The following is a 16132-nucleotide window of genomic DNA, read 5'->3' on the forward strand; positions in this document are numbered from 1 at the left end:
CTACAAATATACCCCAGCGACTTAACACTGCTTTTGTGCTCCAGGGTCACAAATATGTAGTTTATACACAAAATACATGAATTACACCCGAAGCAGGGTTCCGAGTCTCTCCGGATGCGTCTGGTTTCTAATCCTCATGCTGATTTCTGAACTCATCTTGAATTACATTCATAACTGCCGAGTTCCAGTTAGCGCTCAGAGTGATTTCATTCGGATGAAATTCAGCTTGTTAGATGAGGTTGTCTGTTCCCAAAGCGAGACAAGCCCTCGATGAAGCGACGAGCTGCTCGTTATTGACACGAGCGTTTGATGACGGGACGAGCGCCGCTCGTGTAAATAATACATGTGCTTTAATCAGCTGATGATTCCAGACTGTCCGGCGTTTCATTCTCCTCAAGAGTCCTACAGAGACTTTAATCACCGCTCGTCGCATTCAAGAGAGGAAACTCTGTGGTTTTGGCTGGAGGGGTTTTCACGACGATCTGAAGAACAGTCATCAATGCCATTCAGTGCACCGCACATTACAATAGACACGAATGAGACGAATGGCATGAAACACACCCGCTTCACTTTTATACCTAGTAATAAATCATTCATTTACAGTATTAAATCATTTATGAATCTGTCACAAATCAATTTTTTTCTTTGATTTCTTTGATTTTTTTCTTAGATTTTCTTTCCACGTTTTCCATTTGTTTTTGTAAACAGATGCATTACAATTGGGAAAAAATATAATAATGCATACAAATGTACTCATTATAATATACATTGGTGCATATGTTGAAATATATTTTATAGAAAATAATTAGTGTATGTTGAAGTCAAATTTGAGATCTTTTATAATGTTTTTGTGTATTTAACGTATATTTGTTTGATGTTTGTTTGTTTGTGTTTATATTGTCTGGTGAAGCCAAAGATATATATATATATATATACATATATATATAAATCATAATTTATTTACAGTAATAATAATAATTTTATTAATTCATTTATTTATTATTTTTATTAATAATTATTACTTTATACTTTTTAATATATAGTTTTTAATATATAAATTACGGATATAATATATTTAAAATAATATTTATTTCTTTATTTTAATAATAATTATTAATTTTATTTCCATTATAAAATTATATTTCTAAAATTCAAAAATATATTTTATTTCTATTATCAAATACAGTATATACTGTCTAGTATGTATATATAGTTTATGTAAAATATAGTTTATTATACATTACATATATAAATATGTAAAAAAAATATCTAATTGATAAATATATATTTTTTATTTTTTTGTTTGGCATTCCAGTAATGATAATTTGGGGAAGAAAGTGCAATTATATTGCTGCAGTTAAGCGCATGTGTTACAGCACGTGTCTCATGATTGTGTTTGTGTGGTTATCAGGCTTCTACATGTACATTGAGACGTCCAGACCTCGAAAAGAGGGCGATACGGCTCGTCTCCTGAGCCCCACGTTCAGCGTGGCCCCTAAAAACCCCTACAGCATCAGCAGCCCGCCGGCGTACTGCTTCAGCTTCTACTACCACATGTACGGCAAACACATCGGTACGAGCTCTGACTCACTACAGCCATGTCTCACATTATCACTTCACGTGACACAGATCTGGCTCCTGCAGCCTAAACCTCAAACTCTTCAGAAATCCATTCTTGCGTTTATTGAACACGCTTTGACCCCTATAGTGGGGCATGTTGTCACATGATTGACATGAAAACTCAAAAATACTGCTGGAGTGAGAATTACAGCATGTGACAACTAACCCCACTCTGACTTATTTAGCTGATTCTGATGATGCTTTCAGCTGTCAATAATACTCTCAGCAGCAATATTTAGTATTTATTAATGTTTTGAATTAGCTTTTTTTATTTGTTTTTATGTATTATTTATTGTCTTTTTTCTTTTTCTTTTTTGTTAGTTTTGTTAATTCATAATTTTTTATAATTATAAATATTATATTAAAATTTGTTTATATTCATTTTTTATTTAGCTTTATTTATTAATTCAGTTTTAGAAATTTAAACTTGTTATTTTACTAATTTTCATTTCAGTTTTTTTTAATTTATCTAATATTTGTCTTTTATTTTGTTTCAGCTTTATTTCAGTTCTTTATTTCTTTATTTCAGTAACAATATTCATAGTTTTCAATAGATTGATAGTTTATTTTATTAATTTAGTTTTTTTTTTATTACTCAAAATGATTTCCATTCCATTTTCATTTAGATTTTAGTGTAAGTTTTAAGAGTTTTATTTATGTTAATTGTCTTTTTAAAAAAGTTATAATTCTATGTGGCTTTAATTTAGTTTATTTCAATTTTAGTAATTTAGTTTTAGTAAAAATTTTCAGTTAGTTGCAACATTACAAATTATCATTGTTATTAAGTTATTTATATTTTTTTCACTTTGATTTTAGTGTGAGTTTTAGTAATTTTGTGGTTTTGTCATTTTTATTATTTTTTAAATATAATTTTATTTAGATTTCATTCTTTTTTTATTTCAGTTTGAATAATTTAGTTTTAGTAATTTAAACATATTTCATTTTACCTAGTTGCCAAAGCAAAATTACTAATTTTCATTGAAGTTTAAGTATTTTTTTAATCTAATTTTTGTGTTTTATTTTATTTTGGCTTTATTTCAGTTACTGGAAACAGTTTTAGTTAATAATGACAATACTGAAGTCTTTTTAACACATTATACCATGTTTAAATTCACAGAGTTTTCCCACTTGCTCTTATGAAAGTTTTAAAGATTAATGAGCGCTTTGAACCTGCACAGATAAAGACTGCGATATTTGTTGTGCATATGGTTGAATATACAGCTGTGAAAAAGACAAAAACAGAAAATGTGGTGAGCTGTGAATCGGTGTGCAGTAGATGTGGGCCTGACGTTACCTGCGCTCGGGTCACAGCTAATTAATGAGTCCCACATCAGTGTGCCTGTGGAGTTCTTTCTCTTTGCATTTGTTTACTGGATTAAATCCCAGAGCTCATGGCAAACACTCGTCGTCACAGCGGTCACAGTGCTTTCATTAGTCGCGTTCCTCATGCCGATAGACCCAGTTACCTCCAGAACCACCACAACACCTCATTCATCTCTAAACAAGACAGTTTATCCCTGCGGAGCGGCTGCTGGAATATAATGAGAGAGGAGTCGATTTAAGAGGATAAGAGGATATCGCTCACATTGTCTCAGGACCCGGTGCTGGGAGCTCCTTGTTGCCGCGTAACGCTCGCGACGGACGCGTCTCTCACTGGTTGGGGTGCGGTCATGAGTGGCCACCCTGCCCGCAGTCGGTGGAGTGGTCGCCATCTGACGTGGCTTATCAATTGTCTGGAGATGCTGGCCGTGTTTCGAGCACTAAAACAATTTCTCCCAGACCTAAGAGGTCACCATGTGTTGGTGCGCACCGACAACACAGCGGTGGTCTCTTACATCAACCACCAGGGAGGGCTGCATTCGCGACCCTTGTACAAGCTGGCGCACCAGATCCTTGTGTGGTCCCAAGGGGCCGAGGCCCGGGGAATGGATGCATCACCCCGAGGTGGTGAAGCAGATATGGAGAATTTTTGGCCAGGCTCAGGTGGACCTGTTTGCGACTCAGATGACATCGCACTGTCCCCTCTGGTTCTCTCTGACTCATCCAGCTCCACTGGGGCTGGATGCCATGGTACAGACTTGGCCGAGGCTTCATCTGTATGCCTTTCCCCCGATCGCTCTGCTCCCAGGAGTTCTGGAGAGAGTGCGCCGGGACGGGGTCCATCTACTGCTAGTAGCTCCGTTCTGGCCAGGCTGAGTATGGTTCTCGGACCTGATGTTGAGACCATCCTCCAATCCAGAGCTCCCTCCACTAGGAAACTGTATGCCTTGAAGTGGAAACTTTTCACTTCTTGGTGCAGAGACCGCCAGTTCAACCCAGTTAACTGCCCAGTTGGTACAGTGCTGGAGTTCCTGCAGGCCTGTTTCTCTGCAGGGTTGACCCACTCCATCCTGAAGGTCTACGTGGCGGCCATCGCGGCCTACAACGTCCCTCTCGGTGGCCAGTCAGTGGGAAGACACCCCCTAGTTACACGTTTCCTCCATGGTGCGCTGAGGCTGAGGCCTCCTGTACGATCTCGCATCCCCACGTGGGACCTGGCCATGGTGCTGGAAGCTCTCTGTAAGCCTCCGTTCGAGCCAATTGAGGAGATCTCTGATCGCCACCTTACTATAAAGACTACCTTTCTTCTGGCGATATCTTCTCTAAAGAGAGTTGGGGATTTGCAGGCCCTCTCAGTGGCCCCTTCCTATCTTGACTTTGCGCCCCGTCTGGCCAAAGTGTTTCTGTACCCTCGAGTGAAGTATGTCCCTAAAGTCCCCTCATCTGCACCACAGCCTATCGTACTTCAGGCCTTCTGTCCTCCTCCCTTCCGGGAGCCCGACCTGCAGAAGCTTAATTGTATGTGTCCAGTGCGAGCGCTGGATGCATACATCCACAGAGCTGCCCTGTGGAGACGGGCGGACCAACTGCTTGTTTGCTACGGTCCCCCTAAGCTACAAAACAGACCCTCCGCCGGTGGATAGTGGATGCCATCTCCATGGCTTACGAGTCCTCTGATCTCCCCTCGCCATTGGGGGTCAAGGCTCATTCTACTCTGAGTGTGGCGGCCTCCAAGGCCTTTTTAGCAGGTGTGTCGATGCAGGACATCTGCGATGCTGCGGGTTTATCCACGCCCATTACTTTCGTCAGATTCTATGGTCTAGATATGCGAGCCACTCCTGGCTCTTCTGTTCTCTCACCCTAGCTGTGCAGGCTTCCACACTAGGCAAAGATTTGAAAGTCTGGCGGCGTGGGAATTCTCGTTCCCAAAGTGCTTCAACGCAGCTCGAGTTCCTGAAGAGGAACGTCTCCAGGTTACGCATGTAACCATGGTTCACCGAAGGGAACGAGACGCTGCGTCTGGGTGCCATACTTCCGGCATCCCTGCCAGCGCTTGCTTCATTCCTAGAAGCTGACGCCGGCTCCACCGCATGTGCTTTTAAGCTTCCTGGTCGTTGACGTCACCCGCCCGTGACGTCTCGCCCTTCCATTGGATGGATTACACATGTGATTCAGAGCATGGTCACACAGAAGGCGTTCCCCAAGCGCTTCAATGCAGCGTCTTGTTCCCTCGAGGAACCATGGTTACATGCGTAACCTGGAGGCGTTTTGGTGTATGTAAGTGCTGCTGAAATGGAGGAAAAAGCTTTTAAAGATATAGATTGGAATTGAAATCTACAGGCGCAAATAGATAAAGTGCAATGTGTTTTTTGGATGTTTTATTTCCACTAGTCAGATCATTGGTTCAAAATTCTTGTTTGATTTTGTTGTCATATTAGAGTTAAAGGTTTATCCAGAGGGGATTTTGGATTTCTCTCTTTATCACTTCATAAATCAGAAAATACTCTCAACAGACAGAAAACAAATACATTTTCACCTAAAATGTTGTATAAAAAAAAAAAACAGGCGAATGTTATATGAACAAACCCCTCAGTAAAAATCTTCAGAATATAGATAGGAATAAAACTCTAAGTTATGGTGTTTGTAAGTGCTGCTGAAATGGAGAAAATATGTGTTGGAATTGAAATTGAAATGTTTTCTTTCCACTAGCCTCAAAGAAGACGTGTTATGGAAGCAAAATAGACCTCAAAACTGGCCAGTTCATGAAAAAATGTAGAGTCGAGTCTTGCCTTAATATTTCCACACACCTTTCCCAAGTACCCAAAGCAAACATGACAGTTAATTAACCAACCCACAGCTTCGAGCAGGTATAAACCAAGTACAGTCCTCTGCCAGCAGCATGTGTTTGTACCTGGATTGATTCGCAATTTGACTTGCGCTCTTCAGCTCTTCTGTCGGACGGCACTGAGGAGGTCAGTTGTTAAATTAATTGATTGTATTTTCCCGCAGGCACTCTGAATGCGTTTGTGAAGCAGAAAGGTCAGTCGACTTCAGATGCCGGTCCAGCCTGGTCTCTCAGCGGGAACCAAGGGGACCGATGGAGACAAGCCAAAATTAGCATCCATCCTACTGCCTCCTTCCAGGTGAGCGAACTGTATGGATAACACGGAGAAATTCACATTCATTGAGTATTTATAAAGCCTTTATGAAAGGTTTGGGGTCAGTTTTGAAGGAAATTTAAACTTTTATTCATCAAAGACGCATTAAATTGATCAGAAGTGACAGTAAAGACATTTATAATGTAACAAAAGATTTTTTCCTGAAAAAATCCTGAAAAATAAAATTTATCAATTTTCCACCAAAATATTGTGCAGCACAACTGTTTTCAACATTGATAATAATCAGAAATGTTTCTCGAGCAGTAAATCAGCATATTAGAATGATTTCTGAAGATCATGTGACACTGAAGACTGGAGTAATGATGCTGAAAATACAGCTTTGATCACAGAAATATGTGGCCGTGGACCACAAAACCAGTCTTAAGTGTCAATTTTTCAAAATTGAGATGTATACATATGAATAAATAAGCTTTTCACTGATGTATGGTTTGTTGTGATAGGACAATATTTGGCCGAGATACAACTATTTGAAAATCTGGAATCTGAGGGTGCAAAAAAAATCTAAATATTTAAAGTTGTTCAAATGAAGTACTTAGCAATGCATATTACTAATCAAAAATTAAGTTTTTATATATTTACGGTAGGAAACATACAAAATATCTTCATGGAGCATGATCTTTACTTAATATCCTAATGATTTTTGGCATTAAAAAAAAAACAATAATTTTGACCCATACAATGTATTGTTGGCTATTGCTACAAATATACCCCAGCGACTTAACACTGCTTTTGTGCTGCAGGGTCACATATATGACAGTTTAACAGATATTCACATAGAACACAGATATTTGAAATTGTAATTTTAATCAAATAAATGCAGCCTTAGTGAGCAAAAGAGACTTCTTTTTTTAAAAAACAAAAAACTAAATCTTACTGTTATATTTATACTTTTTTGTAAACATAAATATATATGTAATGTTTTAATGCAATTTTATGTCCTAAATGTTTTTATGAAGTCACAAAGCATTGTATGAAACAGTAAGGCACTTGAGGTAATGCTGTATTTTGAAAATAGCCTAATAGCACAACCTCTTGTACCTTATGGAGGATGCTGTCGAGTCCAGAAGAGGCTCTTGAGACGAGCTTTGTTTTGTTTGTTCTGTTTCCATCACACAGGTGATGTTCGAGGGCATCCGCGGCCCCGGGATCGAGGGGGACATCGCCATCGATGATGTCACGCTCGAGGAGGGGGAGTGTCCTGACCCTCCGTCCAATCGTATGTATCGAGCATGCATCTCCATGGTAACCAGGCCGTAATTACGTGTAGCACAATTTTGTCCGGGAGAGCTCCGTAATTACACGAGAACAAACAGCGAGAAAAGCAGAAATGAGGCCAGGTAATGGGCTGGAATTGACAAGAGCGACGGCGAGAGCTTCTGCTGGAAACATGAGAGCAAATGAAAAACCTTCCTTCTGGAGCCAAACTAGAGCTGTAATCATGAAGTGAAGTTATGTGATAATCATTATTTATTAGGCATCAGGTTTTCCATTGTTATCCAAAGCTGCGTGACTGTAAGAGATGTCTCATATTGATCTGGTTGTGAGATCGTGGATATCTAGAGAATGATCAAACCATGCAGTAATAATATGCACTGGAGGATGATTATGAATCGCAGAAATACAGTTCAGACATTTACCTGAACAACCGAATGTGTGAAAAACATCACAGAGACACTTTTGAGTGCTGTTTACGGAGTCAAGCAGGCGTTAACTCTTCCCCGCCAGCGTTTTTATTTTTTTAAGTTGCCATTCACCACCTGCATTTTTTAAAATTTTCACAAAACTTTCATTGCCCCCGCAATATTTTGTTGTATGAATATATGAATAGGGATGCATATATGTTTTTCGGGTCTGGTTCTCTTGAGAGCACCTGGAGATTTGGTTTGGTGCTCACTCTGCACCCATTAAATATACCTATAAAAAATAAAATAATTAATAAAAGTAATAATAGAATTAATGCATTTTATTTATTATGTAAAACGATGAATGTGCATTAACAGCTGTCAACCATGTCTGTATGCAAATATGCAAAAAAAAAAATATATATAAATTAAATAATAAATTTTTAATAATATAAAAATAATATTTAAAAAATATGCAAATGCAACCTTCAACCTTTTGAACAAAAAGCTGAGAAAATCTCATTTTTGAAAATCTGGATTGTATTCAGATCAATCTTGAATAGAGTTGATCACATCCAGATTACAAACATTTCATTTGGTAACGTTAGGCAATTTTGATTTATATAGTGTTTAATGTTTGATGATCGTGTTATTTTACATATGCATCTGCTTACATACGCGATCACTTGTTTCTGCTGCTTCATCACCTGTGTTTTGATCCAGAGATGAAATACTCTTTCAGAAGATGTGTAATAGCGCCTCCTAGCGCATAACAGTTAAAATACGGAAAGCCAGAAAATTCCGTCAATGGCAGGGACATTTTTAAAGGGACAGTTCACCCAAAAATGAAAATTCGGTCATCATTTACTCACCCTTATGTCATTCCAAACCTGTATGAGTTTCTAATTTCTGATGAGCACAAAAGAAGATGTTTTAAAGAATGTTGTTAATCAAACAGTTAACTGTAGAACTGCCGTCCACAGTAGTGTGGAAGTCGACGGCTACCGTAAGTTAACACACCAACAAACATTCAGTATTAGCAACTCATACGCATACACATGGCAGTCCCAGGCATCATACTGGTGAGTTTTGATCTGGTTATCTGGTTAGTGGTAATCTCTTTCTCTGTGTGTTTCCCACAGCGATCAGAGGAGTGGCTGCACACAGCGTCTCCAGTATATGGCCATTGAGCGTCACGCTGTTTTTTACCGTATTCATCGGTCTGAGGTGACGCTCCACGTGAGAAAAGACTCCAGACATGTCCCTCAATATCTAATCACCAAAGATTCATGCTTTCGGATCGCTGAGAAGGCACAACACCGGATCCACACGGAACGAAACGACCACAAACAGAATAACTAATGCTAAAAATAAATTCTCCAATGTCTGGAACCAACCGAGGGTTTGAACACTGACCTGAAAAGCACAACGGCTCGCAATCGGGATTTAACGGAAAGAGAAGCGAAACCGGTTTCGCGAATGAAGATTGAGTTTTACACACGATTCCCCTTCCCTTTTTTCCCATCTTGAGATGTTGTTGTCTGGTGCTTTGGAGTACAATCAACAAAACATCTCATCTTCTTCTGGTTGACCGTCTCTTGATTTGTTCTGGGTTTGGTTTGGATCGCTGCTTTAAAACGCAAATCATTTCGCTTTATTCCCAGACTCCAGTAGCAGCCTGATTTCTCAACACTGTGCTCACGTTCCCAAGCGGAGAACCTTGCGGTGAAAAGACTTGGTTCGTCATCGTTCCCAGCACCAGTTGAGTGACAGAGTTTCTGCCATTAAAAAAAGAAGTGCCTTCAGGTTAAAAAACCGATCCGTTAGCCTGGCCATCAACACCAAACGTCCATGTTTCTAACATCTGCGATGGGCTATTTTATACTCATTTCTATCGCCCCTCAACGCTCTCCATCCCGAACTGTCATGCCTCTGTCATTTATATACCGAACAATGTGCATTCTGAGAGAAAAAATACAAAATATTCATAATTATAATAATATTTTATTACTCTACCCAGAATGTGTCTCAGCTTTTACACACGAACTGTGAAAATCGTTGGCGGTATCTACCTGAGCGCTCGACCGACCGCTTTGTTGTAACTCTTGATTTGTCCTGGGTTTGGTTTGGATCGCTGCTTTAAAACGCAAATCATTTCGCTTTATTCCCAGACTCCAGTAGCAGCCTGATTTCTCAACACTGTGCTCACGTTCCCAAGCGGAGAACCTTGCGGTGAAAAGACTTGGTTCGTCATCGTTCCCAGCACCAGTTGAGTGACAGAGTTTCTGCCATTAAAAAAAGAAGTGCCTTCAGGTTAAAAAACCGATCCGTTAGCCTGGCCATCAACACCAAACGTCCATGTTTCTAACATCTGCGATGGGCTATTTTATACTCATTTCTATCGCCCCTCAACGCTCTCCATCCCGAACTGTCATGCCTCTGTCATTTATATACCGAACAATGTGCATTCTGAGAGAAAAAATACAAAATATTCATAATTATAATAATATTTTATTACTCTACCCAGAATGTGTCTCAGCTTTTACACACGAACTGTGAAAATCGTTGGCGGTATCTACCTGAGCGCTCGACCGACCGCTTTGTTGTAAAAAAAAAAAAGAAACGTGTTATGAAAATGTTTTGACAAGAAGCTGTGTCTCGTTTCTTCTGATTTACATTGAAATGTTCTGACTTTAACTGTCTTTATTTCTCGTCGTCTCCCTTGCATTGCTGAAAATATTAAAAACAGGCAGAAACACGCCGGTTTGGTAACTGTACAACTTGTATATGTAAAGAAGCTCTGATTTATATGAGATGTTTTATGTACGAGTCAAAGGAAGCACAACATTTAGGATTCAACCATTTATAAGCATCATAATGTGAGCGTCCTCCTGCAAAGCCAACGTGAAAATAAAGTGTGACACTGGAAGCGTCGAAGCTGCTCGTTATCTAATTGAATCAATGCTACTGTACTTTCTACAGAAATGCATTGGCATTAAAATCAACTTTGCATGGGCTATTTTTTAATAGATTTACACATAATGGTAATATTGCTCATGCATATGGTTAAAAACGAAATATGAAAACGTCAAAAGCTGACTTACGGTCAAAGATGTTCAGAAGTCATTTATTTAAAGTAATAGTTCATGCAAAAATGAAAATGTGCAGTGAATGGGTGCCGTCAGAATGAGAGTCCAAACAGCTGATAAAAACATCACAATAATCCACAAGTAATCCACAGCACTCCAGTCCATCAGTTAACATCTGGAGAAGACAAAAGCTGAAACTAATCCAGCATTAAGATGCTTTTAACTAAAACACATAGAGTCCATAATCCATAATAACTTCCTCCAGTGAAAAAGTGCATCTGCTGTTGTCTCTCACATCAAAATCCAGCCACATATGTGTTTAGAGCTGTTTAAACGCTGCTTGATCTGTGCAGATTTCTCTCCTGATTCACACCAGAACACTTTTTCACTGGAGGAAGAGTTATTATGGATTATGGACTCTATGTATTTTAGTTAAAAACGTCTTAATGCTGGATTTGTTTCAGCTTTTGTCTTCTCCAGATGTTACCTGATGGACTGGAGTGCTGTGGATTATTCTGATGTTTTTATCAGCTGTTCGGACTCTCGTTCTGACGGCACCCATTCACTTGCAGAGCAAGTGATGCAATACAAACCTGATGAAGAAACAAACTCATCCTAATCTCGGATGGCCTGAGGTTGAGCACATTTTCAGCACATGCTCGTTTTTAAGTGAAATACTGCTTTAAAAGTCAAGTGTGCTGTTGTTTAGGGTATTTCGATGTTTCTTTGTTAAATCCGTTAAGAACATTCACACACCATCATTTAGATGTGATGCAGCAGGTGTTTCCAGTGTAAGGCTCTGTATTCACTTGAACCGTCACAGAAATGTATTGGTACCTCAGTAGGCTTTTCTTAATGGAGATGTTTAATATTCTGTATTGTCGCATTACATTAGTGACAATCAGGTTAAGAACGCCGGTCATGAAGTCCAATGTACGATTTCCTTCAACTTGTGACCTCCGAGTGAATCAGCAGGAGGGTAAAGAACGAGCCGGTGAATAATGAAGCGTGATTAATCTCATGGTTTTACCGGAGGACGTGACGTCACATATATGTGCTGACATGATGTAAAAGATTCATTCACAGTACGATGACTGACGCTCGTTACAGGACTTCAGAATCATCCGTCTAATGAATCACGAGTCAAATACACAGGTCAAATCAGCCGAACAAAGTGTGAGCTGAGTCACTGGTCACGTCCACAATAAAACAAACCAATGCTAATGATGTTAATTAAGGGCTAAAGCGATCTGAGCTTGTTTCTGTGTGAACACATACTACATGAGAAGTATTATTTGGAGTCATGGATGTAATGTGTTTTCCGTTTAGAGCTGGGCGATGTATTGAATGCATTTGTGATGATTTGCTGGTGAAAATGAGCCAACATTGTGAGTATTGCGATGATTTTATTGCACTTTTTGCTTGGTGTTCGCATGTGATTCATTCGAGTGAATCATTTCAAACTGTCCGATTCAACAATTCCTTCCGAAAAGTCATTCAAATGTTTTATTAAAAATACTATGTACTGCACATAGTATTTAATGTACTGTAAATATTGCTGTTTATTATTCTGTATTGTTGGTGTGTATAAATGAAAATGATTCAGTATCATTTGTGTTCGTTTAGTGTGCAACTGTTGCAAACATGCTTTGATTGTTTGAATTAGATTTTTACTCTGTTTTACTTTTAGGTTTAAACATTTATATACTGATTATTGTCCGAAAAGTATTGGGATAATTGTATCGCCAGCTCGAATGCCATGATAAAATATTGACAGGGTAACGTTTGTTTAAATTTAACCCTCCTATCGCATTTTTGCATTGGTGAAACGTGAGCTTGTAAAACAGTCATAACTTAAGATTTTTTGCATCTAAAGCCATATTGTATCTGATCAGCAACTTCTCATTAATGAGTGAATGTGCAAAAAAAAAAAAAAAATCCAAGTTTTAAATGTTACAGTGTTTTACCCCTTTTTAATATTTGAGAAAACTCAATAATTATTGGAAATTTCACATTTTACAAGAACTACAGCAAAACCAATGCGATGCGAAAAACAAGTATATATTTTTTTAAACATTCATGAGAAATTGTATTTTAATATACCATTATATTACATTTTTAAAATCATATAATATGAGAATTAAACCCATTGAAATGAATGGAGTTTAATTAAATTCCTTTGAACTTACAACCCATGCTGCTCGATAACAGACCAAATTCATATTCATTTTCTAACAAAACAACAGAAATATTACTCTGGAATGTTTTCAAACAAAATGCATACATTTTAGTTCTATAACCAGATGATCGACAGCCTGAATCTGCAGTGCAGCATAGTGAAATGTGGACTTCTTCTCTTTCAAACTCTCTTTCCTTTATCACATTTAGTCTGTTTGCTCTTTGAGCTCTTGCTTTTCGTCCCATTGAGTTCGTTAGATATCGTTTATTTGTGTCACTTACATCTTTAGTCTGTTTATAGTGACTCTGTTTCTGTATATTCAAAGTTACCAACAAAATTCAGTCCTAAAAGTGTGTGAGAGACACTGGAAAGAGGCTAAATGTATTTTACAGAAGTAATTAGAGACAAATCTAACTAATAGATGTAAAAAAAAAATTAACAAAATTCCTGTGTAAAATAATTCACTTCCGGGTCAAAAATGACCCGAGCGCATAACAATTTATTTTAAATGGTTATATGTCTTAAAAATTATTTTTAAAAATCTGGAAAAAAATTAATGATATGTATTTTGATATTCTTCATCTATATGAGAAGTTTTTTTCTTTAATTAAAAACAATTGATTTTTTTTAAAATTCTACGTGCTGATTTTTTTTTTTTAACTGACCTGAATGCGATAGGAGGGTTACGACAGTAATGACTGTTCCAGCGAACAACAGTGAGAGAAAACGCTGATCAGAGAATAAACGTGGCTGTCCGACCGTCCAGAATGTCTCGTATACAGTATATATTCAGTTCATCATCCGCTGAAGCGTCGAGTGTTTTAGTGCTTCACACTGGAGCTGATCTGAAGGCCTCGTCATCTTCAGAAGGGCTTTATGGCTGCTTCACTCGCTCTCACAAACATTTACAGTATCTTAAACAAGCACGAGTGCATGAATGCAGATGAAGTGTGCTTTTCACGCCGACTGCAGGTCAATCGATGGAGTTCAGTGTAAATGCTTTGTTCTGATGTGATGTCCTGTAACGACCGTTCAGTCATTATACTCGCTTAACATCCAATAATGCTTCCTTTCACTGTATTTCTTTGGATTTACCATCCATTTTTGTGTCATTCTTGCAACTAATGATGAAAAATAAAAATAAAGAAAGTTATTTTACATCTGTGTTGGTGAAACGCATTGCGGGAAATCCTTCTGCCTGTGTTCCTGGAGTATTTTTGCAGTCTAATTAGACACTATTTATTGATTTATGCAAGTTTTTGTTTGGTCACAAACAGTCTTGACTAGGCAAAGAAACAATACTGAACATTTCTGCATATAGTTAGTTTCCTTTTATAGTGGGGCATGTTGTCACAGTGGGAGCTGTTTGTTGAGACTGATTTGAGTAGATTCATATAAAATGAAATATTATCGTTTTAATGTTTTGCACAACGTTTAAATGTATTATAGGCTATTTAATGTCTTTAAGAATAGAGCAATTCATAAGAACAATTTTGTTTTAAATAGTAAGCATACAAAAATAATGAAAAAATCCACCTATTTCAACTTAGTGATTATACTAAATTTTTAAGTATAATCAAACTGGCTGTGTCATTTCAACTTAAATTACAGAAAAGAAAATAGTTACAAATTAATTAAATATTGTAACTAAAAATGAAGTTGAAAATTAGATAAAATTTTTTTTTTATTAATTTGATGAGTTAAAGTAATGGAAAAACATGTTACCATTTTCATTGAGATACATCATTGAGATACTATAATAGTTTTTGTTATTTTTTTAATTATTATATTTTCTGTTTTTGTATTTTCTTCTTTCATGTTATTTTTAGTTAAAGTTTTAGAAATGTTATTGTGTTTTTGTCATTTTTATTAGTTTTAGTTATTTTAGTACATCAAGTTAAACTAATTGAAAGTGAAAAATGTTGCTCTGGAAGCTAGCTGAAATAAAATAAGCTTCTTTACATCTTATTTCACGTAACTTTTATTTCAAATAACAAAATGTTTCATATTTATATGCCGTGAAATATTGAGAATTTGCCATTGCATATGTTGTTTAGATGATCCAGCCCACAAAATAATAATTGAAAATGATGTTTGAAACGAGTATCCAGTATTTGTGAGTGTAGACCTTGTGTTCGGGTGAACTGACCCGGATCTGTGCTTCTGTGGGGTGTTGGAGTGCTTTCTGTGGTTCTCCAGACCGTCCCAGAGTCTCTCGGGCGTCTCTGTTGAAGTGTTTTAGTGACCCGGAGACATTATTTTTCTGCTGTCTGGATTGGGTTCACATCAACACCTGTGTTTCTCACACTGAACGCCAGCAGGGTGTTTGTGATTGATTTTCTGATCTTTCAGCTTCACACTATTGGAATATGATATTGTGATGATATTGTGACATTATGAAACCTTGTTTGAATCATATGGTTGTGGAGTAACTCGACTGACTTTTCCATTAACAAGCTCATTTTCCCAGCAAGTAACAGAGCAGGCAAAACACTAATGCATTGTTTTTATTGCACACATAATAATTAGACACATCACTCTCATATGTAATGTTTTATTCAATTTAGCATTTTAGGGGTTTTTTAGTTTGTAAATGGTGCAGGATTTACTTTGAAAAAATTACTGGAAAAATTGCTAGTAAATTTCACAATTACAAATGACAAATAATTAAATCAACTTTGAAAAATCACTTGTTTACAGTGTATTTATTTGTCTTTAATGTAAATTAATTTTTTCAATTTCATACTGTCACACTGGGAGCCTCATGTTTTATGTCAGATAAACACTGCTCTGAACAAACAATAAATAATAACATTTATTAAAAAAAAATTATATGTGATGCAAAAAAAAAAATCCTGCCTTTTTAAATAGCTTTAAAATTAATTAATTTTTGTTAGTGACTTTCTTGGTACTCTTCGTTTACTACTTTTGATTTAGTTTACTAAATAATAAGCGTGTTGATTGTCAAACTACACTGTATTTTTATTATTATTTTTTTTTATCAGTTGTAAATAAAGATTATTGGAGTGTTTTACAAGAAAATACTATTTAATATGTTGTACTTCAAAATGCAATTCAATGTATTACTTGCCATTTCTTTGTAATTATTTGTGAAATTTATTA

The 16132-nt window shown here is 37.1% G+C and overlaps 1 protein-coding gene across 1 annotated transcript in view; it reads left to right on the forward strand.

Annotated features, from left to right (window-relative positions):
• The window catches only part of LOC107717640 (MAM domain-containing glycosylphosphatidylinositol anchor protein 2-like), a 165270-nt gene extending 155448 nt beyond the window's left edge, over positions 1-9822 (forward strand). The window contains exons 15-18 of the mRNA XM_016524452.1: positions 1412-1573; positions 5950-6083; positions 7236-7335; positions 8884-9822. Coding sequence (XP_016379938.1) covers positions 1412-1573; positions 5950-6083; positions 7236-7335; positions 8884-8972 — 485 coding nt within the window. The 3' untranslated portion in view covers positions 8973-9822. The remainder of the gene's footprint in view (positions 1-1411; positions 1574-5949; positions 6084-7235; positions 7336-8883) is intronic.
• The last annotated feature ends 6310 nt before the right edge of the window (positions 9823-16132 follow it).

This window comes from Sinocyclocheilus rhinocerous, unplaced genomic scaffold, assembly GCF_001515625.1.
Source record: "Sinocyclocheilus rhinocerous isolate Xijiao unplaced genomic scaffold, SAMN03320098_v1.1 scaffold1174, whole genome shotgun sequence".
In the NCBI taxonomy this organism is placed as follows: Eukaryota; Metazoa; Chordata; class Actinopteri; order Cypriniformes; family Cyprinidae; genus Sinocyclocheilus; species Sinocyclocheilus rhinocerous.